Raw genomic sequence first — 27,651 nt, forward strand, 5'->3', positions numbered from 1 at the left:
AATTCTAGAAACTCCAAACGGTCCTTCCTTATGTGTTGGTAAGCAACAGTTTGCAAGCACACAAAGTTGGATATAAAAATTGGGTGCTAAGTAAATAAGAGCTGCAAGAGCACAGGGGACTGAAAAGTTAACACTGGGATATTAAAATAGGAAAAATTATGCAAAGCCTCAGATTGTACTGGTGTGTTCATGAGCACTCTCTAAACATCCTGGAGCAGTTGGCTTTAATGGCCTAAATCCCAGGGAATGCTGCTAAAATATGGTATAAAATGAATATTTGCTTTTTTCTTCAGAAAGATTCCCCTTTGTGCCTCATCTTACCATGATTTGAGAATGTCAGGCTCAGTGGGGACTGTTGCTCACATACATGAACTGGGTTAATCCAGAAAAATAAGTTTATTTTCTTTATATATACACACACACATACACACACATACACACACATACACACACACACACACACACACACACATATATATATGTTCATTTAATAGATGTCTTCTCCTGGGCAAGATCTGCCAGAGATGCCTTGGAGTTAGCCAAGGCTAACTGTTCTGGGAAGATGGTCCAGCACAGGGGATGTTGTAGTAGGATTCTGCTGAAGACCACCTGATGAAGAAGAGGAGGTGGATGAAGTGTACATCAGGCTCTTGGAGAAATCCTTAGAGCCACAGGATGGGCATGAGCACCACAAGAGGTTTCTGGAATGGTTTGAAGGCAGGTTCCTGATGGAGCTGATGAATGAACCAACAAGGAGAGATGATCTTTTGGACCCACTACACAAACACAGGGAAGAACTGGCTAAAAATGAGTGGGTTGGAGGCAGCCCTGTCTGAAGGGACTGGGGCACTTCAGGGGGTGAGAGAGGTCAGCAAGGCAAAGAGCAGAATGACAGCCCTGAGCCTCAGAGGGGCAAGGATTTGCCTGTTGGGGTGAAGGAATACTAACACATTGTATGAATTGAGCTTGAAAGTCACAACCCTGGAAGTGTCCAAGGCCAGGCTGGACAAGGCTTGGAGTGACCTTATCTAATGGAAGGTGTCCCTGGCCAAGGCCAGGGGTGGAATTGGATGAGCTTTAAGGTCCCTTCCAACCCAAAGCATTGCTTGGTTCTGTGAATAGGAAGCAAGAATTTCAGAAAATGGCAACTACAAAAAGGAAAAAAATCCATCCTTCTGTTTGTCATCAGTGAAAATGCTGAGAATATCAGCTGCATACTTATGAAGAATTGAAAACCAGCATGCATTGTTCTCAGTAAGCACTTAACAATTTTGGCCTAGTTTTCTGTTCTCTAACTGTTTCACAGTTAGAAAACAAGATCCTTGGAGACCACTGCATAACATCAGAATGACGTGAAGGGGGTTGCAATTGCAGACAAAGGCACTACAGTAGCTGCTTTCCAGAGAACCCATAAGCCATGTGTACACACATGTTTTAAACAGGGTGTTCACATGTTATTAGGGGCTACAAGTCAGATAAAAAAAAGAAAAAAAAGAGGACCAGATACACAGTTTATAAAGGAACAACTAAACAAACCATAAAACACATTTCAGTTTACAAGGGGATGTAAATGAAAAAATAGCCATCTGTGCCTTAATTCCAATTCTAGAGTTAGTTGTAGAGGAGAGAAGATAATCAAGCTTTTGTCTTTCTTTCTACCCTTCATCTTCTTCAATTTCCTCTCTCTCCATTTTAAATATAGTGGAATACTCAGTATCTGTTCAGTACAGTGTGTCCTGTGAGGTGCAATGATAATTTGCAGGTCAGATAGAATCATAGAATCATTAAGACTGGAAAAGAACTCCAAGGTCACCAAGTCAAAGACAGAAGGTAACTAATCCATATCCATGCACATCCTCTGCAAAATATCTTTCCATGAAATCTGCAGTTTCACTAAAAGGAGGAAGAAAGAAAGGAAATTTATTTGAGGATTAGGAAAAGGAGCTAAAGAGAGCACACCCATTTTCCTTCAGAGCTTCATATGTCCTCAGCCCATTCTTAAGGAAAAAACCCTCAATTACAGAAAACTAGCTCAGGCCTTTAACATCAGTTCTAAAATAAGATGTAAAAAACCAAAAAGAACCCAAAAAAAACCCCCAAAAACCAAAACCAACCAACCAACCAACCAACCAAAAAAAAAAAAAAAAAACCCAAACAAACAACCAAACAACCAAAAAACCCAAAAAAAAAAAAAAAAAAAAAAAAAAAAAGGCAACAGGATATTTTGAGGTTATTTTGCTCCATTTTCCACCACATTAATGTGCCTGTGTATCAGGTTGCCCCAACTTAAGACAGGAACTTGCCAGGCGTGCCCATCTATGACAGAGGTGTGAAGATGATAATATTCCCACAAATGTCATGCAAATGGATATCTAGGCAGATGAAAAATACCAAGATTGCCTTTTTTATTGAGGCAAGGTGTACAGCAGGGAGCTGTTCTGTAAAATATACAGGAATCCTCTCAGGGACAAGGCATTTTGTCATATCAATTTTCAAGGAAAGGTTTTGATTTGACGTGAGAAAGTTCAAGAACCGCATATAGAAAGTTAAAGGTAGGTCCTTTGCTCAAGAAACTGTAGAGAAAAGACAAGACTTGCCAGTTTGAGAGGAGGAAGAGAAGATGTGGAGGTGTGGGTCTGTGGTCCACTCCTCTCCAAAGTCTGGGCACCCACCAGCACTGCAAGGGACAGATGTGCTGTTGAGCTGGTTGTGATAAGGCTTCTTGCTGGAGAAACAGTTTCTGCGGGGGCGGGTTCACCTAGAAACAGCTGCATTGACAGGACATAACAGAGCTTGGACACAGCAGCAAAGCAGGAAAAACAAATGGCCTGGAATGTGACATATTCACTGGATCACTGGTGGGTGGATGGTTTGCTCAGATGTCTCAGGTGCTGTCTGGTAAATCACTGTCAGCAAAAGCTGGACCCCTCCTCTCTACTAAAGATGCTCCAGAAGAAAAGGGACCAACCCATTTAGAGCTTCAGGAGGGTCCCTGGAAAGCAACAGCCTCACAAAATCCTTATTTTGCTCTTCAAAGTTATAGCTCAAGGAACAACAGGCTGTGTTCCTGAAAGTCATTGCTGTTCTCCATATTTTTTGTTCAGACATTTGCCCCTATTTTTCATTTAGCAGAGCTAAAAAGACCTTGTGAATTTAAAAGTAATTTAAAAAATACTACAACAACAAAGTCCTTGAGCTCAAGGAGTGTTTGGACAATGCTTTCAGGCACATGGTGTGGTTTTTGGTGCTGTTCTGTGTAGGGCCAGGTGCTGGACTCAATGATCCTTGTGAGCCCCTTCCTACTCAGGATACTCCCTGATTCCATGATTCTATGAACCCAAATCCAGAAATTAATTAATAGAAACTGGTAATACTCAGTCTTGGCTGGCTCTGAGGAAGACTTGCATATTTGCATGGGCAATGACTCCACAATTCTGTGCAAGCTGCTCTTTTTTGGAATGTTCTTGTTTTCATTTGTTCCATTCAGGACATGTTACTAGGATGGAAAGATGAGCAGGACAGTAGGGGGGAAGAAAGAGAAAGACTATTTGATGGTATAAATAAAGATGTGGGGCATCACTGCCAACCCCGAAAAGGGGCCTCTTATCATGGAAAAATGACACTTCTTCCAGTTCGCGTCAAACAAAGATGCCTTCAGCTCCAGAGCGGACAACCTCGACCCAGCCCACCCCGAGCCGCGTGGGAGCGGAGGGGAAGGGACCCTGCCAGGTCTCCGTAGATCCACAGTGTCTCTCCGTGGATGTTCGGAGCTACTGCAAACAAGACTCTGCCGATTTTGGAGGAGGAGGAACTCAGAGGGCAGTTCCAGACGGCCGGGGAATAGCGGGAGTGGGCTGGAGACGCCTCCGCTGCTCCTCCCGGTCCCTCATCCCGCACATCCCAGCACCCAGAGCCCGGAGCCACCATCCAGCCGGGGATGTGGGAGCCTTCCTGACACCGGCCACTCCACAGAGCCCTTTTTCCTTACGTTGCAGAGGGATTTGGGGACGAAGTTTTAATGACCTAATTTTCCAGGTAGGCAGACTTTTTCACTCGGAGTACAGGGGTTCTGTGGCTACTTACTGACAGAGCTCCAGCTGGGAATAAAAGAAATCCCTCTGAAATTTCAGCTGCTGCTTATCGGCTTTCCAGCAAGGTGCCTATTTCACATTTAGACAGTACCTGCTATAAGAGAATATAAATTTTTCCTTTACTTTCAGCTCTTGGCTAGTTTGGGTGTTTTTCCAAGGTTTTGGTTTTTTTTTTTTCTAGGTGTAAGTTGTGTGGACCACAAGCTGCCAGGGCCACAGGTCTAGAAAATCCCTCAGTTGAAGGGGGTGGATTAGTTCAGCAGCTACAGTGAAGTGATAGCAGCAGGGCAGAGAACTCCTCTTGAGTTTTGGGATTTCGGAAGATATTATTTAGACTCACCTGTGGCCCCTGTCTCCTATTTATGCTGAATTACATCAGCACAAGCTTCTCTGTTTTGGGAGGTGGCAGCATATTTAGGAATGCCTGGGAATTAATTTCACTGGGTGGCAGGGGTTTGCTCCCCTCAGCCTTCCAGCAGACCAAACTTTCCCTGGCTAATATCCCTGGATAATTATATTGGGAGACCTGGAAAAGATCTGGAGTCTCTGTAGCTGAAACCTCTCCCCTGGGTGCTCTGCCCAGGTATGAAAATTACAAGGCAAGTTTGCTAGTGGCTGCAACCAGCACTGAAATTGCCTCCTCATGCAGCATGCAAACCACAGGCACACAAACAGGAAGGAAGAGGAGGTGCATTTATAAGAGTTTTGTTCCAAATGGGACACATTTTTCTTTTCTAGTTTCATTTATCAAACATCTGAGTGGAGAAAATGCTGCATGCACAAGCGAATGACACCACAGGCATTGCATGCCCATCATGGCCACAGAAAATGCTGGGACTGAGCAACAGGAAGGCTTCAAACTTTATTTTGCATATTTTAGCACAGCCAGCATAACTCTCCTTCCTTGAGAGGAATGCAATTTGTGTGGCTTTATGTTTATGTGGTTTTAGATAAGTTCCTTGAAGGTAGTGTTAGCTTAGAGAGCAGTGCATCTCGATTTTTGCAAATTTGGGGAACAGTTTGGTCAGTTACAATGACTGTTCTGGTATTGGAGGAGGCATACACAGTGTACCAGAGGGAACTTCAGGAATATCAATGTGTAAGATAAAGCAGACCATGGCTCTGCCTGGCCAGGTTCATGAGGTGACATTTCCACTGCACTGGGATCTGATCAAAGTAATAATTGGGATTTGCTCTAACATGTGAGAGCACAAATAACCAGATATAATTTGCACATTTGAGCCACTGCAAGTAAATTGTTTGCCGTAATATCACTTTTGGTTTAGTTGCTCGTTGCTCAGTTGCTCAGTTGCTGGGAAGAGAAACAAGCAGAGAACTTCTTGGGTCCTCCTGCAAGGCCACTCTTTTGCAGGGCTCTATCTAGATAAATCCATATATTTTTCAATTATGTGCATAACAGCCAGGTCACCTGGGATCCCCATGTGGGACCAGCAAAGACTATGCATTTTTCTGCACCTGAGATAGGAGCACAGACCCTCATTCAGGGAGAATGGTGCAAAACAGTGCCCTCAAAAAATTTTCACTGCTTGAAATTCCCTATTGTTTTTCCCTTGTGTGCATCTCATGGCAAAAGAGGTGATACACTCAAAAATACAAATACTGAGAGAAGGCCTCATAGGAACAAAGATCCTGCTCTGGGTAGAGAGAGAAGTCAAGGAAGAACAGGATGGGCAGACCCAAGTGTCCAAGCATTACGAGTCAGCTCTCAATTTGCTCTTTGCAATAGTTTTTTTAACTGTTTGTGTTCAAAAATTGCATTCAACATACAGAAAACAGTCTGAAATACTGGTGAAATCTGAGGTTTCTATCTCAGCATCTTTCAATGGCAGGTGGGACTTTAAGTCAAATATCAAATGTTATGGGGTTTGCAAGAGCATCACAACAGCTGATGGTGCTGTGAGGATGACAAAATGGGCAGCATTGCCCACCCTAGCCTTGGACACCCCTGAGGTGGGTACTGGAGCTCCCAACAGCCCCCACCATGTATCCAGGGGGGTTAATACCAGGAGGGATGCTGGGAGAGCTGGAGACTAATGTAGCTCAGGGTGAAGAGTGGGATAGAGGAGATGGTGCAAGAGGACCCCAGAGAAGTGAGTTGTGTCTCGTGTTTTCAGGAGTCACTTTCCTGCTTGTTGTTCTGCACTGTCCAAGGTTGTGCTGCTTCACTGACCCAGTCCCAGGCCCCAGGGGCTGTGGGCAGGAGCCGTCCTGTGCCAGAGCTGGCCCTGGTTACCCGTGCAGGCCAACTGCTCTGCTCTACAGTGCCTTCCCACCCACACAGACAGAGGGAAAGAAAGAGGGAGAGAGGGAGGTGGTTAAACTCAGCGTGCAGTGATGAGTCAGACACTTGGCCAAAGCCCTCAGTGTTCCCAGCCACTCCAAAAGTTAATGTCTCCATCTTCCTCAGCTAAAGGCTGTCTCTAAAATGGTGCTGTCTGAAGGCTCAAAGCTGTTGTGTCCTACAAAAGATCAGGATCTCCTGCAGCCCTGTTTTATGAAGGGCAAACAAAACAAGGAAAGTCTGCAGTAGGCTTAGATATCTTGATCTTAACTAAAACACCCGTTTAGCATGAAAGTGTTTTATCCTTACCATACCACTTTTATTCTCTGCAGCACAATGGAAGTTTAGCCACACTGACTTGTGCAGGGACATCATAGAATTGTAGAATGTTTTGGGTTGGAAGGGACCTGAAATACCATCCCATCCCACTCCTTGCCATGGGCAAGGGCACCATCCACTAGACCAGGTTTCCCCAAGCCTCATCCAACCTGGCCTTGGACAATTTCAGGGATGGGGCAGCCATAGCTTCTCTTGGCAACCTGTGCCAGAGCCTCCCCATCCTCACAGGGAACAATTTCTTCCCAATACACCACATAACCCTGCCCTCTGGCAATGGGGAGCCATTCCCCCTTGTCCTATCACTCCAGGTGCTTGCCCAAAGTCCCTCTCCAGTTTTCGTTGCCCCTTTTGATACCAGCAAGTGCTGTAAGGTCACCCCTGAGCCTTTCCTTTTCTAGACTGAAGAATCCAAATTCTTTCATAAGCACAAGCCCTAGTGCAGAGGAAGGCTGTCAGTGTTGTAGGGTCTCCGCAGCACTGACACCTACCTTTCCAGCATAAACCAGATTGCAGAAGCCTGTGGTGCACTGCAGCTGGCACTGCAAACTGGAACAGGACATGTCCCACCAGGCAAAAGCTAGGGCACCATGTAGAGAGAGGTCTCAAGGGATGCCAGGGAGGGCTGAGTTGCCTGTATTCTACAGTAATGCTGTTCCTCAGGCAGCTGTGGCAGAACTCAGCTGCATTGCTCACTTGCCCTCCCCCTGCATTGCGGTTGCCACCAAATGCATGCTCAGTGTCCCTTCAAGCCTTGGACTCTTCCAAAAGTTACCCCAGAAAAACCATTCAAGAAAGAAGCTGTCTTTTTGGACTGGATTGAGGTCTTTTTATCATAACAGACATCCCACATGCCCCTTTTTGGTTAGTGTTGAGTTGGCTACCATGCAGAGAAACATCTCTGGGCCACAACAGGGCCAGGTTGGTTGGTTCTGGGGTCCTCTAGATACAAAGGTGAGCATCTCCCCTTCCTCCATATTCCACAATGGTGACAAGCATTGCTTAAATGTTGCCTGAGAATATTCTTTCAAATCCCATGTACCTTTGATCACTTCCATACATTCCTAAGAACTTTTCAGACCAGATCTCTAACTCTTCTGCTGCTTTAATTTGCCATAACCCTACATGAAATAAACTCCCACATGCAGCTGGGCCTTGGAGGCATGGTGATGGGTTAAGCACTGAAGATGTGCATTTCTTCAAGAGGTTTTTTATTTGTCCTTTCCTTCTGTGGGTTTACAGGGAGAATTGACTGGCTTTGTGTCATGCCAGCAGAGTCAGGAGATTGTGCATCATGTTTAACATGTAACTTGTGTTTTCCCACAAGCATCTGAATATCCTGAGGGGCCGCTGAGATGTTTGGACAAGCCTTGTTTCCCACTCTCCTTTTTGTGGCTCTAGTTCCTTTTCACGCCGCTCAGCTTGATGTGGATGTTGGAGGTGTCAGTCCTACCTCCTGTGCAGGTATTAACCAAATAATTTGGGTCACCTTTGTGGGCAGCAATTTTAACAAAAACAATGCTCAGTTGTAGAACCTGCTTGCCAGGAACTGATACTGGGACATTCCACCTCCCCTGGCCCTTAGCACTCCTGTGTTAGCAATCCATTTGTGGGGAACACCATCCTCCACCCAAAATCACGTTTCCAGGTTTGCTTTGGTGTGCAGAGAGCTGGAGATGGAAGAGCTGGGGTCTGCCAGTGGTGGTCTCTCCCAGCAGGTGCAGTAACAAACACCAGTCAGTCTCCAGCAGTCAGCTCTCTATCTGAGACCAGAAAATTGTTCACTTTAAATCTGGTGATTTCCTTACTTTTCAGTTACACTGCAGAGGTGATTTATGGGTTCAGCCCGACTCTTACAAAAAAAACCCAAGATTTTCAAGACTGATTTAGTACTGAGCAGTGCTGGATTAATGGTTGGACTTGAAAATCTTAGAGGTCTTTTCCAACCTTAATTATTCTGTGATTCTATAGCAGATCTTAGAAGTCCTGGTCACTGGGGAACCATCTGACCTAAACACAAGTGTCACTTCTAGAGCTAGGTGGGACTTGTGCTTTTCCTGGTATTACACTTGTTCCAGGTGTCTGGGGGACAGCAAAGGGGGTGCATGAAGTGCTCTGACATGGTCTGAATAAATGTCCCCATGCAGAAAAAAGGAACTGCCCCATCAATGTCTACTTCATCATTGACACCTCGGAGAGCGTGGCTCTGCAGACTGTGCCCATCCAGAGCCTCGTGGACCAAATAAAGCGGTTCATCCCCATGTTCATCGATAAACTGGAGAGCGAACTCTACCAGAACCAAGTCTACATCACCTGGCAGTTTGGTGGGCTCCATTACTCAGATGTGGTAGAAATTTACAGCCCTTTGACAAGCAGCAAAGACATTTACCTGCCCAGGCTGTCTGCCATCAATTACCTGGGCCGGGGCACCTTCACAGACTGTGCGATCTCCAATATGACCCAGCAGATCCAGACCCAGATGGCCAATGGCATCAACTTTGCAGTGGTCATCACTGATGGCCATGTAACGGGCAGCCCCTGTGGGGGGATGAAGATGCAGGCCGAGAGGGCACGAGACATGGGCATCAAGCTGTTCGCGGTGGCCCCCAGTGAGAAGGTGTACGAGCAGGGTCTGCGGGAGATCGCCAACCTGCCACACGAGCTGTACCGCAACAACTATGCCATCACCCAGAGGGACACCCTGGAGATCGATGTCAACACCATAGACAGGATCATCCAGGCTATGGTAGGTGCAGGGAGGGGAACAGGGGGCACAAGAGGAGCAGTTCACAGATGGGAGATGCTTTCCCTTCTATTGGCAATAACCTCTAGTAGGGAAAGTGGAGCCTTTTTCTGGTACTTAGCCAGGACGCCTTGATTTGTGTCTCCATTTCCCAGCATGTCTGGGCAGGCTGCCACCCTAGTCCTGGCTCTTGCTGAAGACCAGGCCATACCCCAGCCTGCTCCCCATCCAGGGGCATGTGGGAGGGTGTGCCACACTGAGACACATGTTCACCTTCAGCTTGGTCTTTGAGACTCCAGTTGTGAGGCACTGTTAATCAGGGGCTCTCCAGAGGGCATCTTTACAGCCAGGGTACCTTTAGCACCTCCTCTCCCTTACCAGCACACTCCCCTTCAAGGGTGAGCTGCTGTCTCCCCTGTGGGACTGAGCAACTTAACTGATCTTCTTCCTCCTGTTCTCTCCTTTGCAGAAACACGAAGCCTATGGCGAGGTAAGTGAGCAGCATCTCTATGCCTTTGCCACATGATAGGTTTAATTTAGAGCAGAGCAGCTCACACCCCAGAACAGCATGGACCTGCTTGGGATGGGTCCCTGCCCACCTGTGGATCAGGACAGACTAGACCCCTTATCCAGGGGTTGTAATGGCACACTGGACTCACTCCCTGCCTCCCCCTCGCCTGCAGTGGGTTCTGGTCTATGGAATAGACTAATTTCTTCACTTTGGAGGCACATTACATAAGTGCTGCACCTGCTGAAGCACCTGCCCTGCTAGTACCACAGAGGCAGGGTTTGGCACACACAGGATGTGCAGGGGATGCTTCAAAGAACATGCCAGTCCCATGATGATGGCAGATGAGCAAGCCCCCACCACCTCTAACACGTGGCAGACTTTTCTTCCAGCCTGGGCCCAGAGCCAAGCTATAATGAACATGCTCATGGCAACTTTCCATTCTTAATTTACAGGCAGCACTTCTTTGTGTGCTTGTTGCTGCTTCAGCCCTGACCCAATAGATTTTAGTCCTGAGTTGATGGGGAGAGGCATGTGGAGAGCTGTGAGTGCAGAGCTGAGCTGAGTTTGGGATGCATACTGTCAGTACCTCAGTATAATTTCTTGTATTTCAGTGCTACAAGATGAGCTGCCTGGAGATTGCAGGGCCACCTGGTCCCAAGGGATACCGAGGGCAGAAGGTAAGTTGCTCTTAGCTGTGGGAAAGGCAATAATGCCCCTGCCTGCCACAACAACTCCAGCATGCCCTAGACCTCACCTCACCTCAGCTGCTTTCTCAGGTAGCACCCAGGTGGAAAATACCCCTCAGCATCTGTCTTGGCCCTTGGAGACACAGTCAGCACTGGTGTGCCCATGTCTGTGCTGAGGCTGATGCACTGCCAGCTGTGCAGAGAAACACCAGTTTCTGGTGGACACCAGAGCACCTGAGGATACCAGGACTGAGGCAGCAGTTGTTGCTGAGTTCCCCACTCTCAGAGCAGAGCTCTCACATGCACAAGGGTGTCCCAGTCTCCTGCTCCAGCTCTGTGTGCTCTGGTCTCCTAGAAAATGCCATTTTCTCAGTCAGCACCAAGCCTGGACTTATGCTGGGTTTTTCCTTTCCTTAGGGTGCAAAGGGGAACATGGGTGAGCCAGGTTCCCCTGGGCTGAAGGGACGACAGGTGAGTTGTGGAAAATCCTCCCCTCAGTTTGCTACACCTCTGATGACCGCAAGCTAACTCTCCTTGCCTTCCTCCCTGAAGGGCGACCCAGGTATTGAAGGTCCAATTGGATACCCTGGTCCCAAGGTAAGAATTGCATAGCTAATGGCTGAGCTCTTTGCATTCCCTGATTTTTGGTAAAGCAAGGGGAGCTTTGCTTCTCCCTCACACCTGCCCATTTCCCATCCCAGACCCCTACCCTCAGCACCTGCTGATTGCCCAGGCACTAACACAGGGATTTTTTGTTTGTTTGTTTGTTTTGTTTTGTTTTTGTTTTTGTTTTTGTTTTGTCCAGGGTGTCCCAGGACTGAAAGGAGAGAAGGTGAGAAAGAAGAGGCAGAATGGATGGCTGGCACATGGCAGGGACCACACTCCTTACTGATGCACAGAGGAGAGATTAGCTGTGATGGGGAAGGATAGCAACCCTATTAATGTGTAATTGTGGACCTGGGGAGGGATTTCCAAGGGCATCACAAAGCCTAGCTTTCTTCAGGCTTTGATCACAGTCTGGTGAAGCGGGAATGGGTTTAGGATGTAAATGGAGGGTGAGAGGCAGGTGTTGGGGATGGGGACCAAAATGGGAGGGTGGGGTGGTGGGGGATGCAGGTAATGTCTGACTTCCTGTCCTCTTCTTCTCCCAGGGAGAAATTGGATCTGACGGACGACGGGTAAGAAAGAACATTTTCTAACTTGCATGCATTTCCAGCTCCCAAACCCTTGGACTGTGTGTTAATAGATCCCTCTTCTTTTTTTTTTTTCCCCATGATCCAAGGGTGCCCCTGGCTTGGCAGGAAGGAATGGCACAGATGGACAGAAGGTAACTGGGAGTACTGGGAGCACCCCATAATGTCAGTGCTGCTGTTCCATTTCTTCTTCTCCACTTTTCTCCCCATTTAAGGAGTACATTTGCTATTTGTTCTCTAGCTGTTGACAGATAAGGTCAGCGGATGATGCTAACATTATTAACTGTCAGCAAGAAAAGCTGTGTTTTCCCTTCAGCCACCTATAACTTCTCAGTCTTTTCCTTTTGAATGTAATCTCTCCAGGGCAGGCTGGGGAGAATTGGACCACCAGGATGCAAGGGTGACCCTGGTGACAAGGTAGGAATGCTTTACTCTTTCACCAGCACATCAGTTATGTAGGTGCTGAGTGAGGTACATAGGCAGAAAGATGGCAAACAAGAGGTTACTGGCCCATTTTCCTACTGGCTGTATGATCTGATCCCAGACCTGGGATCCCTGGAATGGGGACCACAGGTTGATTTTTCTGTGCCTCCCTTCTGTGGATAAGCAAGCTGGGAGCCCCCAGTGTCCCTTCCCTCCACAAAGGGAGGAGGAATTGCCCCTTTCATCAACATTAGTAACAAGCAAAAATGACTTTCGCCTCTAGAGTAACTTTCTAAGCACTGGTTTAGAAATGTTATTTAATTAGAAAGTTTTATTTTATTTATTCTGCATGGAAGTGTTCCCAATGTGAAGTGTGTGGTTCTTTGTAATTTCCTTCCCCAGGGCCCTGATGGCTACCCGGGAGATGCGGGAGACCAAGGAGAAAGAGGAGATGCAGGCATAAAGGTACAAGTACTCTGGACAGACAGTAGAGTGTGAGCAGAGGCAGCCAGTGGGGACAGCTAAACACCATTCCCCATATTTTTCTATATATATCCTAAATCCTTTACTGTTTATGGAGCTCATAGGCCTTGGGGTCTGGATCTCATTACGAGGCACAGGAGCTGAGGGAAGGGCCTTGCTGGCCTTGCTCCTTGAGCTACTTGTGGTACAATGTACTGATGAGGCAGGCAATGACCATTGGCTCTCTGGGTGTTTCAGGGGGATCCTGGCCGGCCTGGTCGCAGTGGACCCCTGGGGCCCCCAGGAGAAAAAGGAAGCCCGGTAGGTTCATGCTACATTCAAATGTCTCCAGGGTTTTACTGTGGTCTGTTCATAAAGTCACTGAATGGTTTGGGCTGCAAGGGACATTAAAGCTCATCCAGTTCCACCCCCTGCAATGAACAAGGACACCTCCCACTAGACCAGGTTGCTCCAAGCCCTGTCCAGCCTGGCCTGGAACACTTCCAGGGATGGGGCAGCCACAGCCCCTCTGGCTTTGGGCAGGAGTGGATGGATGCTGTAAGGAACAGTTGACAAACCTGTTGTCAGCTGATGGAGGGAAGGTGACACTGGATCACTCTGCTCCAAGGCTGGAGCCCCTGCTCATGGCAGTGCCATGTGGGCATGTCGCGTGTGTGGAAGCAGAACCTGAGTGCTCATATACATTTCTGCTCAAGGAGGACTGCTTGACACAGGATAAAAATGGGAGGTGTGTGCACATCTTGACCTCTCTTCCAACAAACTGTATTTCTTTCTCCTCCCCAAGGGACTTCCAGGCAACCCTGGAGCTCAAGGGCCTGCTGGAACCAAGGGAAGGAAAGGTGAAGTGGGACCTCCTGGACCCAAAGGAGAGGCTGTAAGTGGCTGAATAGATCCCTGGACATTGGGCACACTGCAGGAACCTGAGGCAGTTTAATGGACAAGTGCTGAGAAACTCCCCTGTCCTGCTTTGTGTATCCAAAAAGATGTGCAGATGCTGATCTCCTTCTCTCTCCCATCCTCAAAGAACAGAACACCCATAATCCTAAGCCTGATGTTAGCCATTCACCTTAGAGAAGCATCCTGTGTTCCCACATAACCACACAACCCTGGCCTCTGTGGATGCTCAGGGACACTTTGGTTGTACTCTGGCAAGTTCCCCAAACCTCTGGCTCCTCGCAGGAGCTCAAAGAGTCAGGATCTGGTGGTCATAATGGCAGAACTCTGTGAAAAGGGCAGTATCACATACCAGTGGTGCCACACAGACCCAAGTTAATATGATGGGGCACTGCAAATTCTGGGGAGTGGGTTGAAGAGGATGATCCCTGGCACAGCTCCACCAGCATCAAGGGTCTAGAACCCAGCCAGCCTGTCCCCTTGTGCAAGATCCAGTGGGGAAAGCAACGCTGGATGAGCTGGAAGTAAATCATAGTCTTTAACGCTGAGGGAATGAACCAGGCATGTTTGTGGTCACTGTGGTGAAACAGCAGTCTGGCTGTTGCTTCCCATAAGGAAGCATGGGCATCCCTGCTCCCCTGCTGCTGGGAACACACTTGCTTAGGGGGCAGGTGTACATCTCTTGGGCCCAGAGGGAGGAGGGAGGGCAGCCAGGGGTCACTGCCCAGGTGACATCCATCCTCTCACCCCATTTATGTGACTTCTGTGTCTGCCAAGGGGCGACGTGGAGATCCAGGGACGAAAGGCAGCAAAGGCTCTCCTGGAGGCCTAGGAGAAAGGGTGAGTGAAGCAACTGCCCAGATTATTGCAAGTAAGCCCCAAATGTATAGGACTGGAGTGTGTGTGATGTACTACAGCCCAGCCATGCAGTGTCCATGCAGTGCCCATGCAGCACCAGCGCTGGGAATACAGATCTCACTGTGCTGTGCTCCCACTGTGCCACTGGCACGAGGTACAACCTCTTCCTCCAGGGCTTGGTCCAGAGAGGGGATGAAGGGTAGCAAATCTCAAGGTTGAGAGACACATTCAGAGGACACACTGCCCTGACAATGTTTCAAACCAAGAACACCAGGTTTGAGAAGGGCATCGTGGAGAACTGCCACGCACACAGATAGCATTGGAGACATCCCTGACCAGGAATATCTTTCCCTTCTCACAGGGAGATCCTGGTCCAGAGGGTACTCGTGGTCTGCCCGGTGAGGTTGGAAACAAAGGAGCCAGGGTAAGCATGGAGCAAGGCTTGGTGGCAGCCAGGAGGAAGGGGGAGCACTGGTGCCATCCAGGGCAGCTTGCCTGTGTTTCCTCCTCATGTACTGTGTGTTCTTGTGTCTTTCTTTGCTGTGCAGGGAGAACAAGGACTAGCAGGACCCCGAGGCCCTTCGGGGGCTGTGGGAGAGCCAGGCAGGATAGTAAGTCATACTTGGCCATGTGTGTGACCATGCCCTCCTTCTGTGGTGAAAACTTGTCCTGCTGACACAAGCTGCCTGTGCTGTCCCTCTCAAGGAGAACCTACACGACCTTCTCTCAGGGGGGCTCAAAAATTGAGTGTTCCCATGACAATGTGGAAGTGGGTGGGTCAGTGGGGAGAGAGAAGATGGGACTCCACAACCACCTATTTGTCCTGGGTGTGTGTTTAGTCCATCATTCCATAGTCCACTATGGCAGTAGTGCTGTGACATCCAGGTGGCTCTATGGGACATGGAATCCCCACTGCTGAGGCAGTCACTGCCACAGTAAACTCACCAGGAAGGGAGATGGTCCTGCAGCACCATCTCGAGAGTTGGTTTCTCCAGCACAGTCCGCTGTGTGCTGGGGGGCAGCAGGGAACATCCTCACTCACTTCCTGCCTTCTCCCCAAATCTGTCCGGCAGGGATCACGTGGAGACCCTGGTGACTTGGGCCCAAGAGGTGATGCTGGACCGCCAGGACCAAAGGTAAAGTTCATGAATAAACCTATACATTTGAAAAGGCAGGTTTGTGTTCCTATTTATTATTTGTTATTATTATTAAAAAAAAAAAAAAAAGTTGTTTTCACAGCAGAAACTTATGTGCCTCAAAAACAGAATCAGACCTGATCCTCCCTATGGGGCAGAGATGTAGGTCTTTCTCTGACCAAGGCAGCTCTGATTAAACTCCTTACTGAGCAAACTCAGGGACATCCCTGGCACATGACATCCCCAAGGCCCCCCAAATCCTTGCTCTGCAAAGCTGTTCCCAGTGCTTCAGGTCCAGCTGTAAGAGCCTTGGCTCCTGGTGGTGTCTCACACCCAAAGAAGATGAAAATGGCTGTAACTGTCACAGACAGAAGCAGGTCAGAAGGGCCAGGTTTGGTATCTCACGAGTCTTTTTTTTTTCTACCAAAGGGTGACAGAGGCAGGCCTGGCTTTAGCTACCCTGGACCCAGAGGACCTCAGGTACGTCTTCCTCATCCAGCACATGAGGAAATCTGTTTGAGTGGATGTTGCTGTTGGATCTGAGCAGACTGAGAAAACAGGGAAGGAGGAAGAAAAATGCTCAGGGTCACAGATGTGTGAAGCCTGTGAAGGAGAAAGAGGGTTCAACCCCAGGACTGAACCTGGCCACAGTCCATCAGGTGCTGGGGACCCCAACTCCAGTCATGGTGATGGTCTCTCAAGCATCAGCCTGAAGCTACAGCCTGCTCTTCAACTTTTTGCCCCTCACTGCAATCTTTGGGTGTACTGGTGCACAGTGTGGGGCCAGTCCTGGACAGCTGCTGATCTCTTCCTCCTCTCCTTTTGCAGGGTGACAAGGGTGAGAAGGGGCAGCCAGGACCCAAGGTAAGTGTGCTTGTCTCCATCACCTGTTTTTTGGACTGACTGGAATGCCAAGGAGTTGTCTCCCAGCCCCCTGGGTTAATGGCTAAGGAGCCAGCCCTGCCAGCAACTGCCCTGGATGTTCCCTGTAACTGAAGCTGGATTATATCTCCCAAGCCCATCTCCTTTTGAAATCATATGAAAAATGTGCTGCACAATATTTTTTTTTTTTAATGCCTGTATAAACACTGTTTGCTGTGCTCTGAGCTGCTGTTTTAGAGGATGCTCTCCCAGGCCAAGCAGGCATATGTTTGTGATGCAGCAGAGCCTCTGCCTGAGCACATCCAGATGTGCTCCATGCCGGATGTTTCTCCTTCCATCGAGCAGGGAGGAAGAGGTGAGCTTGGACCAAAAGGAGTACAAGGGACCAAAGGAGAGAAGGGGGAGCCGGTAAGCAGACTCCCTGTACTACCCCAGGTTCAGTGTCTCCCTCCCACACTGCTGCCATGTGTGCTGGGGATGACACTGCTGCTCTCTGCCTGGTCCCTGTCCCCAAGCTCAGCTGTGGCATGCTGGTGACTGTGCTTAGCAGAGCTGGGGCTGACCAGGGGGTCAGGAGTGGCCCTGAACACCAGGGGCTGCATTACCAACATTGCCCAGGAAATATTTGACTCTTCTTTACTTCTTCCCCAGGGTGATCCTGGCCCAGGAGGAGAGCCTGGACTGCGTGGTCCACCTGGTGAAGCAGGCCCTGAGGTACAGTCCTGTGGCATTGTATCTGAGCAGATGCTGTTGGAGGGGACACAGCTGCCAGATGTGTCCACTGGCTCACAGTGGACCTTCTCCTTCCCCTTCTGCAAAAAGCCACATTTTTCATGGCTCTGACAATTAGTTCCCAGAAAAAGAACTCTTGGGAAAACTTTGCCTGAAATCCCTGTGCTCTTCTTACAGGGGACCCCTGGCCCACGAGGAGATCCTGGTCTGACTGTAAGTAACCCCTGCTGCTCTTCCTCTTGGGGCAATCATGTTTTTTCTGTGCACAGCCCAAGAACAAAACAGGACATCAGGTCCTGCTGCTGCCTGACAGAGGTAGCCTGTGGCTTCCCATGGGAGCCAGGGAAAGAGGGGAGAGGGCTGGCTGGGTGGGAAGGGAAAGGGGAGCCTTTGCTTTAGAGCGAAGCATTCATCCTGTATCCCTTTCCTGGCAGGACTGCGATGTGATGACCTACGTGCGAGAGACGTGCGGATGCTGTGGTGAGCTGATGTCACATCTACCCAGGGAAGGGGAAAAACCACATGAGGGATTGGGACAGGGGGTCACCAGAAGGTTCCCAGCATCACTGACTGCTGTGTTTCCCTCCCCCTGCCCCTCTCCCCAGACTGTGAGAAGCGCTGCGGTGCCCTGGACATCATGTTCGTTATAGACAGCTCTGAGAGTATTGGCTACACCAACTTCACCCTGGAGAAGAATTTTGTCATCAACGTGGTCAGCAGGCTGGGCTCTATTGCCAAGGACCCCAAGTCACAGACAGGTCTGGACTCTGTGGGGACACAGAGGGGCATGGGGAAAAGAAAAGGGTCTTGGATCTTCTCAACCTTAATGGTTATTTCCATGTCTTTTCAGACCCATTGGGCAGCTCTTTGACTCTCTCCACTTTTTCCCAAGGATGCAAAGCCAAGTAATGTGACACTTTTTTGGCAGGTGCCCGTGTTGGGGTGGTACAGTACAGTCATGAAGGGACTTTTGAAGCTATCAAGCTTGATGATGAGCGCATTGACTCCCTGTCGAGCTTCAAGGAAGCAGTGAAGCGCCTGGAGTGGATTGCTGGAGGCACCTGGACACCATCTGCCCTTCAATTTGCCTACAACAAGCTCATCAAGGAAAGCAGGAGAGAGAAAGCCCAAGTGTTCGCTGTGGTGATCACAGATGGGCGCTACGATCCCCGGGATGACGACAAGAACCTCGGGGCTCTTTGTGGTAGAGATGTGGTGGTCAACACCATCGGCATAGGAGACATGTTTGACCAGCCAGAGCAGAGTGAGACCCTGGTCTCCATTGCCTGCAATGAACCCCAGAGAGTCCAGAAGATGAGGCTCTTCTCAGACCTAGTGGCAGAGGAGTTCATTGACAAGATGGAAGATGTGCTCTGCCCAGGTCTGTCCCTGTCTTTGCATGGAGCTGGAGTTTTGAGCGCCAGGGTTTGGGGAAGGGGGCAGAGATGTGTCCCAGTATATTGGCCAGCAGCTGGGTCATCCATAGTGGGGTCTGACTTTAGCCCTGAACAAAGAGTCCTTCCTCAGATACAGACCAACCTTTTGGGACAGTCCTCTGGTGTTTCTTGTAAGAAACCTTGTCCTGCCACTCTGACTGTGCAAACTGTGAAAGGGGGTGGCAACATATGGCTCAGTTTTCCTTGTTTCTTTTGCTTCCAGATCCACAGGTCGTCTGCCCCGAGCTGCCCTGCCAGACAGGTAAACATTACAAGCAGCTTCATGCCATTTGCACAGACTCTGGGGGGAGACTGCACAATGCTCAGGTGTAGGAGACGGGGGTGCAACCCTGTTCAATCCCTTTGGAAGGCAGGAGTTAGGGAAATAGTCTTACTTTACATTAGGAGAGGCTCCAGGGTTTCATCTCCTGCTGTCCTCCTGTCTCTGAGTTCTCTGCACAGGTAGGTACAAGTGCACTATGAGTGCATCAGCATGGCTCATCCCCGATATTTCTCCCCATCCAAATTCCTGGGAGCCACCAGGTTTTGACCTCCAAACTCAAGTCAGAATCTCCTTGCTAAACACCCATTCACATGACCTTTTTAGCAGAATGCTCCCTGGGAGTGACAGGCAGAGCAGATATTAGGGATCAGTTGGAAAATGGCAATGTAGTGGACCTAAAGCTTTGGCTTCTCTAATGCTGGCTGTATTTAATTAACAATTAACTCAAGGTGTTGTATTAAAGGAAAAGACAGTAAGGATCCTCTGGTGCTCTGTGTGCTGAAGGTAGCTTTACTGGCTCACATTTTGCTTGTTAAGGGGCAGATGTGCATCCAAATTCCTAGAGATTCCATCTGTCTGAATCCCAGTGTCTGTTTAAATACTATAGATGAACTCTGTGCTGATACACAAAGTTTATAGAGGACCACAGTTTTGCCCATTCTGCAATTTTTATCTCTTCTCTTGCCATTAATATTTTTGTCACAGTCCCCAGCTTCAAATGAGCCTTACACAGAATATCAAATTTCATTTTTAAGTCAGTCCCTTTGCAAAGGAAAGGAAAACTGGTCCCAGGATGCACAGAAACCCAGAGAAAATCTATAATTATTCCTGTCTAAAATATCTTGCTGGTATTTTGAGTATTTGCACCTGGCCATGCCGGGGACACAGTGTGCTACTGTGATGCTGAGCTCCTCTGCTGTGTCCTCTGAGGAGCTTTGCCTGCAAATCTGTGCACAAGGAGGTGACATCCCCAGGCCACACTGGTGATTGCTTAGGTGTCTTCAAAGGTTTTGGTCTTTGCAGCTTTCCCATTTCTGAGGAACACAAGCAGTGGCACACTTGTTTCTCCCAGGCTTGGGCCATCAAAGCCCTCCAAAGCAGGGCAAAGTTGTCAGTCCTTTCCTTGTAGTGCAGTTGGGTGTTCCTGTTCCTGATGCAAGGTGAGAACAGTTCACTGGTGCCTGGCAGCTCTGGGAACCAGAAAAGAAGTGGCTTGAGGAGGCATCTGAGGGGGTTCCCTCTTTGGTGAATCCCTTAAGCCCTGCTATACACAAACTGGGCTAAGTGCGGGCAACACCTGCGCCCCAAAGAACTTGGCAGGTAGAGTGATGTGGTTGGGTAAGGTTGGCCTCCTGTCAAAGTGCCCTTTCAGCATGGGCAAAAGTTGTTCTAGGTCTGGTAGATGAAATTTTAAGTAATAGGTTCAGGAATCTTTGGGCAAGGAGCCTCCCACCCACCACACTGGCTGGTCCGTGCTGCGCTGCTGTCATCATTTAGAAGGATGTGCAGTGGTCACACTTCCCTAGTGCCAATGGAACATGTTGGATGGGATGGGACATAAGGCACATGACAAGGCCTGGGGCTTCTCTGGTTCTCTCAGAACATCCCATGAGCTCCTGCCAATTCCCATGCAGTTCCTCTGGGTGGAGACAGTGCCCTTCAGAGATAATGTGAGTGAGCCAGTGCACATCCCATGCGTGTGTTGTGAACTGTTCAGACAGACAGGTCAGGGAGGCAGCTAAACCAGCCCTGTTCTTGGCCCCATGGCTCAGCATGGTGGTTCTGACGCTTGAAGGGGCAAATCAACTGCCCCAGCTTCAGCCTGGGTATTGCCAGCAGAGCACAGGCAGGGACAGGTACCACATAGAGCCTGTCATCCCCCCATGCTGTCTCAGGGCTTTACCTGAGATTTTCCCATTTTCAGCACAGCCCCTTGTCTCTCATCAGTTACTGCTCTGCTAACAGGATGCTGGGGGGTTGAATGCTGAGCAAATCTGAACTAACCACTTGCTTCATAGAAACCGCATGACATCCTGAGAGGCTCTTGCTAACCGATGCAAAACACTTTGCTTTGAGCTTTGGGGTTTTATTCAAAGTTAAATTCAGCACAGCCAGGTACAGACAGAGGCTCTCAGGGTTCTGACAAGTCCAGACACCACACGGCTTTGACGGCAGTCACTGCCCTGAGGGTTGAGGGCTAGGCAAGGAGGTCACATAATGTTATCCTTTAGATCTCTTTCTGCCTTACAGCATCATGTGGGCAGTTTGCACATAGCACAATCCTAAGCTACACGATGGGTGAATCCCATCTGCAGAAGGAAGTGGCCCTTTTCCTGAGCACTCCTCCTTCTCCATTGTGCCTATGCCAGATCAGTAGGAACTGGGGAGTTCAGGTTCTGTGTAATTTGCTGGAGTCGCTTGGTTGATGTGGGAAGGATTTCAGGGCAAATCTCATGGTTCCTTAGACACAAATGGCAGAAAGTTTTAAAATCTGGCTTTGATCTTTACTTTTCTGTCCTTGTTAGCTCTGTTCTTCTCTGGTGCAGTGCAAGTAGGAAAGCCAGGTAGCTTTCAGAGATGCGGCCATTACTAGCAAGCCCTGAAAATATTCTTTTGACGCTCACTTGCAGATGACAGGAACCCTGGGAGTGTAAACCCACTTATTTTCCACCCCATGGAAGAGGGAGTCAACATAGATTTCCCCAGCACCATACACTCGATCGCCCAGTTCCTAAACTCCACGCGGGAATCCCGGGACCCCAGCATGTACACCCAGCTGGTGGCCACTTTGGCCTTTACTGCCGAAAAAGCCAAGTTTGCCACTGGAAATGAGCGGCAAGAGTGGATGGACTTGTTCATTGACACCTTCAAAATGGTGCACAGTGAGATTGTGGGGGACCCAGAGACTGTGCTAGGGCTGTGCTGAGACCTCTCTTGGGGGTCACATGGAGATAGAGGCTGAGTGGAGGTGGAACTCATCGCTCCTGTGTGGCAGAGGGGACAGCACAGGGGAAGATGCTTTTAGTTCAGGAGAGACAGAGGCAGTGGAATGGCTCGGTTGCACTCAGCTGGAGATAGGACACAAGGAGCAGTCCCCTCCAGCTTAGTCACCATGGTGGCTTTCCCCAGCAGTGTCAAGGAATGCTCTTGTTCTGCCTGCTGCTTTTTTGCCAAGAGCCTAATGATGCATTTTCTCCACGGCTTCCTGCATATGTCCTTGCGGACCCCCTCCAAAGCATCTTCTGCATCTTCTCTCTTGGTTACCACAGGCTCTCTCTAGGTCCTGCAAGGCTTACTAAGCAAGGTGCATCCCTGCTCACCACCGTGTCTCTGTGGAACCCCTCGTGGGTAGCTGGGGATATGGAGGGAAGGAGGAAGCAGGATGGGAGAAGGAGCAGCCCTCCCTTTCTATTGGGAGCTCTACCACCTGAGCAGTGCTTCTCTCACAAGCTTCGTGGCTCCCCTGGCCTTTTTCTCTGCTTATACATTTGTGCTTCCTCTGTCATAATCCACAACATGTACCTGTCCATATACAAAAGGCAGATATTCTGTCACGTGGGGCCAAGTGGCCCAAAGCAAAACTCCTTGACTGATGTGAGTTGTTTAAAAGCAACCTTGATGTAGTAGAGCCTACTCAATCCACACCCAGTGCTGCTTTGGCTCAGAGACCACAGAGCCACCACCTGCACTGCAGGTAAGTGCATTTAGACAAGGGCTGGTATCTCCATCCACTCAGCTGCCCCTGGTTGCACAAAGTCAGGCAGGCCAGTGCCATTCCCACCTCCAGTTTTACTGCTCTCAAGCTCTGTTTAGAGGTAGTGGGATTTCATGTGCAGACACAAGAGTAGAAGCGCTTACTCTGACTGGCATGGTATTATTGCAATAAAGTATACTGAGAAAATGTCATATTTAACGGGCAGAAGGGAGATGTGCTATCTTCAGGAATGTGGCTGTAATATTTCCAGGTGTAAAAAGTGGAGCCAATTGCCAAACTCAGCCACTGGAATTGCCCGCTTTGCACTCATTGCCGTGTTCCCCTGAGGTTTCAGCACTTTTTCCTCCCAGGGACAAGTTGCTCAGAGAACTCTACTGCTATCAATGCAGAATAGAGAGAAAAGAGTTTTGAGGGCTTTCCATTATGTGCTCTGTGTTTTAGGTGAAAGCAAAAAGATCAGCTTCTGCCTAAATCTGGTCATAATTCACATATTCCAGATAGTCTGTGCAAAGCCAAACTCCCTTTGGAGTTTGGATTTTGATTTATGACTCCCTCTCTTTTGATTTTTTACTGTAAAATGAGTGTGACTTAGCCTGCTGGGATGCAGGACTGAACTCAGAGTAGTTGAGCTGCTCCAGCCATGATGCCAGGGGAAAAGCTCCCACACCCCACTGATTCGAAAAGATCTCAGGGCTGGAACATTTTGCCAGACAAAGAGAGAATTAGGGAAGATTTCAGCAAAGGGGGTGTTGATTTTATTTAATTTCATCACACAGTGGCCATTTATTCCTAGCAAAACATTAGAAACAAAGTTTTTTTATCTCAAAAACCTTCAGCTCTTTAGAGGTGGGGAGAGAGAGAATATGTCTCTTTGCATGAGGAGTATTTGTGCTTGTTCTTGTTAGAGGCAAATGGGTGAAGGAGTGGTTTTTTGAGCATAATCCTAGCTAACCCCTCTGATAAAACCAGGTGGACTTCGTCACAGTAGCAGTTCCTTCAGTGAAGCTCTTGGGCAAAGGAAGGACAGAGAAGGAGCCTCCCCATGCCTCCCCAAAGACAGGAGGGGCTGGGAAAGGGGGAAACCCCAAAAAGGTCTGGGACGTCAGTCCCCACCTCACTTTCATCTCCACTGTCAACACTGGGAAAGAATAGAGGAAATACAAGTTCCTCAGGTTTTAGAAGAAGCAGGAAGGTGATGTGAATGGATGGGGTTGCTCTGCACACACTAATGGCAGAAAAATCAATGGTATTTCTGATTATTTTTGCTACCTTTGTTAGACATCCTCAGCTGTGAGCCACAGGCATTCATGATCCACATGAAAAGTACCAATGCACCAGTTAAAAGCACAACAGGAAGATTTTGGTTGGCCCAATTCGTGGTGGTGCCTTTGAGAGCTTCTCCTCCAGTTAGGATAAGAATCTTGCTGCAGGAAAGGGTACTCAGGTCCTCAGCCTCTCAGAAATGGGAACAAGCCGCAACCAGAACCTGCCACTGAAAAGGACAAACCCAAGGCTTTGCTGCCTCACATTCCCTTGGGATAACTCATATGTAAAGTTACCTTATCAAACCAAAAGGCAGCTTCTTCAGCTGTGAGGGCTGAGCAGCAAGCCTGGGGAATGCTCTTATCAGATGTGCACTGCACTCTCGCTGAAGCTCCATGAAGTGATGCTGCCCTCTGCTTAGCCAGGAGCTCTTCAGACTTCCTTGTCATCTTAAAAAACATGTGGGCAGGCTTTGGGGGAGGCTGTTAACACTGCCCCAATATAACGCACAGCCCCTACTCCCAGCTGCTTTCACAAACCCTCACATAGGTGTTGCACTGTGTGGTTGCAAGGGGGATTCCTTCCTGCCTTTCCCCCTCCATGGCTACTCAGAGCAGGTGAGGACCAGGAGTGCTGGTGCTGCCAAGGCGAGGTATCCTTGTGGCAGCAGTGTCTGCATACCAGGAACTGCAGCATCAACGTGCGTTTACAAAACATTTCTCACAGAAGTTTGGGCAGAGGTGAGTATGTGCCTTTATTGTTATAAAAGAAGGGAGATAACAAGTGAGAGGACAAAAGGAAATGGCCTCAGGTTGCACCAGGGAAGATTTAGGTTGGATATTAAGGGAAATTTCTTCACTGAAAGGGTGGTCAGGCACTGAAAAAGGCTGCCCAGGGAAACAGTGGAGTCATCATCCATGAAAGTGTTCAAAAAATGTGGTGTGGTGTTTTGGGTTTAGAGGTTAACACAGTAGTGTTGAGCTAATGGTTGGACCTGAGGACCTCAGAGGGCTTTTCTAACCATTCAGATTCTGTGATTCCCTGGTTCTGTGCTGGACCCAGGCACAGCGCTGTTCAGCACTAGGGAAGCTCTTCATCAGGCTGGATTCGCTCATACTGTGGAAATTCAATCTAACATTACACTCTTACCCCCAAGGTTACCCCTTGTTGGGAAATGGATGCTCAAGGTGGGGCTGCTCCAGAAGCTCCTATTCTTTGCCAGGGATGCAACACAACATGGCAACATCTTCAGGACTTCACCCTTTCAAGATTCAATCTCAGACCCACAGAACTACTTGAGAGTGCTATGGGCATTGCCCTGCTGCCAGCTCAGGAGGAGCTCAGAGGAACACTAAATGCGATGCACATAATTACAGAAAATGAAGGAAATAATGGTCCCTGTCAGCTGACTCAAAAGATAGCTACTTTCTTCTCCTTTTTGTTTTTTCCTGAGTTTATTCACTGCATATATTCATATATTCTATATGGTTAGACTGGGCTTGGCTGGTCTAGTGGAAGGTGTCCCTGCCCATGGCAGGGGGTTGGAACAAGATGAGCCTTAAGGTTCCCTCCAACCCAAACCATTCTGAGATTCTCTGATTTTATGATTTTATAAGAGTAACTCTAAAAGTAAACCACTCTCCCAAAGTAACTGAGAGGTTTGCAGGTGCTGCTTGCCATTAATCTCTGGATATTCCTCTAACAAATAAGAGCTGGAAATTGATGCAGGGCAGTGGGCGTAATTCTGGGACTGAAATGCACAGACCTGTCTAACTTCACGAGGGTCTGCCATCAGTTCCAGAATTAGCATTCATTAAATGCCCAGTAGCTGAGGGCATCAAAAGCAAAGCTCCATTTGTAGCTCCAAGCTACATTTCAAGCTGTAAAGACAGGCTTTGGCAGTGGCATTGGGCTGGTTCTTCTTTGGACAAGGATGCAAAGAGGCAACTCCAGCCCAAATTATCCTGTAGTCTTCTCATCCTCCCAGCTCCTGTCTTCTCCTTCCCCCTGCAGAGCTTGCTGTAGCCCACTGCACCCAGCGCCCTGTTGACGTTGTCTTCTTGCTGGATGGCTCGGAAAGGATTGGAGAGCAGAACTTCCAGAGTGCCCACCACTTCGTGGAGGATGTGTCCCGGCAGCTGACGCTGGCCCGGAGCAGCAGCGATCACATGAATGCCCGGATTGCGCTGCTGCAATACGGCAGTGAGCAGGACCAGAACGTGGTCTTCCCGCTGACCCACAACCTCACCGAGATCTCCGACGCCCTGGCACAGATCAAGTACCTGGACTCGTCCTCCAACATCGGGTCAGCCATCATCCACGCCATCAACAACATCGTGCTCAGCCCAGGCAACGGGCAGCGACTTGCCCGGCGCAATGCCGAGCTCTCCTTCGTCTTCATCACTGACGGCATCACAGGAAGCAAGAACCTGGAGGAGGCCATCAACTCCATGAAGAAGCAAGATGTCATGCCCACGGTGCTGGCTCTGGGGAGCGATGTGGACATGGATGTCCTGCTGAAGCTTGGCCTGGGGGACCGGGCAGCCATCTTCCGGGAGAAGGACTATGACAGCCTCTCCCAGCCCAGCTTCTTTGACAGGTTCATTCGGTGGATTTGTTAAAAGAAGTGCACACGCACAATCCTTCTCTCACTGATAAACATACACGTGATATTACCTGTTGTATTTTCTTCCCCCTGTATGGTTGCTAGCCGTGAAGACTGGCCCTCTAGGTCCTCCTTTCTAACCAAAATCCAGAGCTCTTTATTGATTTCCATGATGAAGAGTCATGTGTCTTACATTTATGGTGCTAATTAAAACCCAGATCAAAGCAGGATACAGAGCCATATGAAGTACTTCTGTAAAGCTTTGCACACACCAAGCCATGACTTGTGTACGTACTGTAATCCTAGGAGGACTTATCAGAGATGCAAGAAACCTTTCCACTGTAGCAGGACCAATGAATAACTCAAACTCTCAATATCTCTCAGTGCCTCTTGCTCCTCCTTTCTGGGAACAGCAGGATGGTGTGAAACATTTTTCTGCCTTCCACAGATGCTCCTTTGGGGGGGGTTATCTATCTTAAATTTTGCAAATCATCTCTAAGATCTTTATTTTCCTGTGGGCCATACCTGCCTTGATTCCTCCTGTTATTTTGCCCTTCATCAGAACCTGCTCATCTATTACTGCACTCAGAATTTCAGCTGAGAGGGGTAGCATGACTCCCAGCATCAAGAAAATACTGGACAGCCACGAGAGCTGCCTCCCAGTCATCCCAGTAAGCTCAAAGCATCATGGTACCTTCCTCCCACCAGTATCTGCTGAGCAATGCCCAGATTTGAACTCAAATCGTGCTGTCTGCAAAAATAAACAAACCTTTTCCAACCTATCCTGAAAAGGCCTCTTTTTTCTGTAGTTGTGGGGTGTGGAGACCCTGGGAGGCATCCCCTAGGTTAGGGAGACACAAGAAGCTTCCCTCAAAAAGCTGTTAAGACTCCATTGGCTCTGTCCCCTATTCCTATGTCTGTTCCCATGTCCCTGAGCCACTCCCTCCCTATTCCCTGATTGGCCCTTATCTTTGTACTGCCCTGAGACCAGGTTCACCCCCGGGGCCCCTTGGCAGAGAAACCTGGAGTCTTCCGATGAGGGTGCCTTGGACCCTGAACATCTCACCGTGTGGCTGAAT

General features: G+C 48.8%; 1 protein-coding gene across 2 annotated transcripts; it reads left to right on the forward strand.

Annotated features, from left to right (window-relative positions):
* Window positions 1-3,604: 3,604 nt before the first annotated feature.
* Window positions 3,605-27,354, forward strand: COL6A2 (collagen type VI alpha 2 chain). Of its 2 annotated transcripts, none has more exons than XM_053947391.1 (28): window positions 3,605-4,035; window positions 8,057-8,193; window positions 8,877-9,475; window positions 9,942-9,962; window positions 10,595-10,660; window positions 11,087-11,140; window positions 11,222-11,266; window positions 11,475-11,501; window positions 11,821-11,847; window positions 11,952-11,996; window positions 12,226-12,279; window positions 12,688-12,750; window positions 13,006-13,068; window positions 13,553-13,642; window positions 14,440-14,502; window positions 14,882-14,944; window positions 15,069-15,131; window positions 15,594-15,656; window positions 16,086-16,136; window positions 16,485-16,520; window positions 16,884-16,946; window positions 17,190-17,252; window positions 17,448-17,483; window positions 17,705-17,750; window positions 17,876-18,028; window positions 18,199-18,651; window positions 18,930-18,968; window positions 21,620-22,897. In XM_053947391.1, exons 2-28 carry the CDS (start codon window positions 8,085-8,087, stop codon window positions 21,913-21,915), a joined length of 2,751 nt encoding a protein of 916 aa, XP_053803366.1. In that variant the 5' UTR covers window positions 3,605-4,035; window positions 8,057-8,084; the 3' UTR covers window positions 21,916-22,897. The 2 variants fall into 2 exon arrangements, with proteins under 2 accessions (XP_053803366.1, XP_053803365.1); XM_053947390.1 differs by lacking the exon at window positions 21,620-22,897 and adding an exon at window positions 25,981-27,354 and having other exon boundaries at window positions 3,665-4,035.
* The last annotated feature ends 297 nt before the right edge of the window (window positions 27,355-27,651 follow it).

Source organism: Vidua chalybeata, chromosome 7 (genome assembly GCF_026979565.1).
Source record: "Vidua chalybeata isolate OUT-0048 chromosome 7, bVidCha1 merged haplotype, whole genome shotgun sequence".
NCBI lineage: Eukaryota > Metazoa > Chordata > Aves > Passeriformes > Viduidae > Vidua > Vidua chalybeata.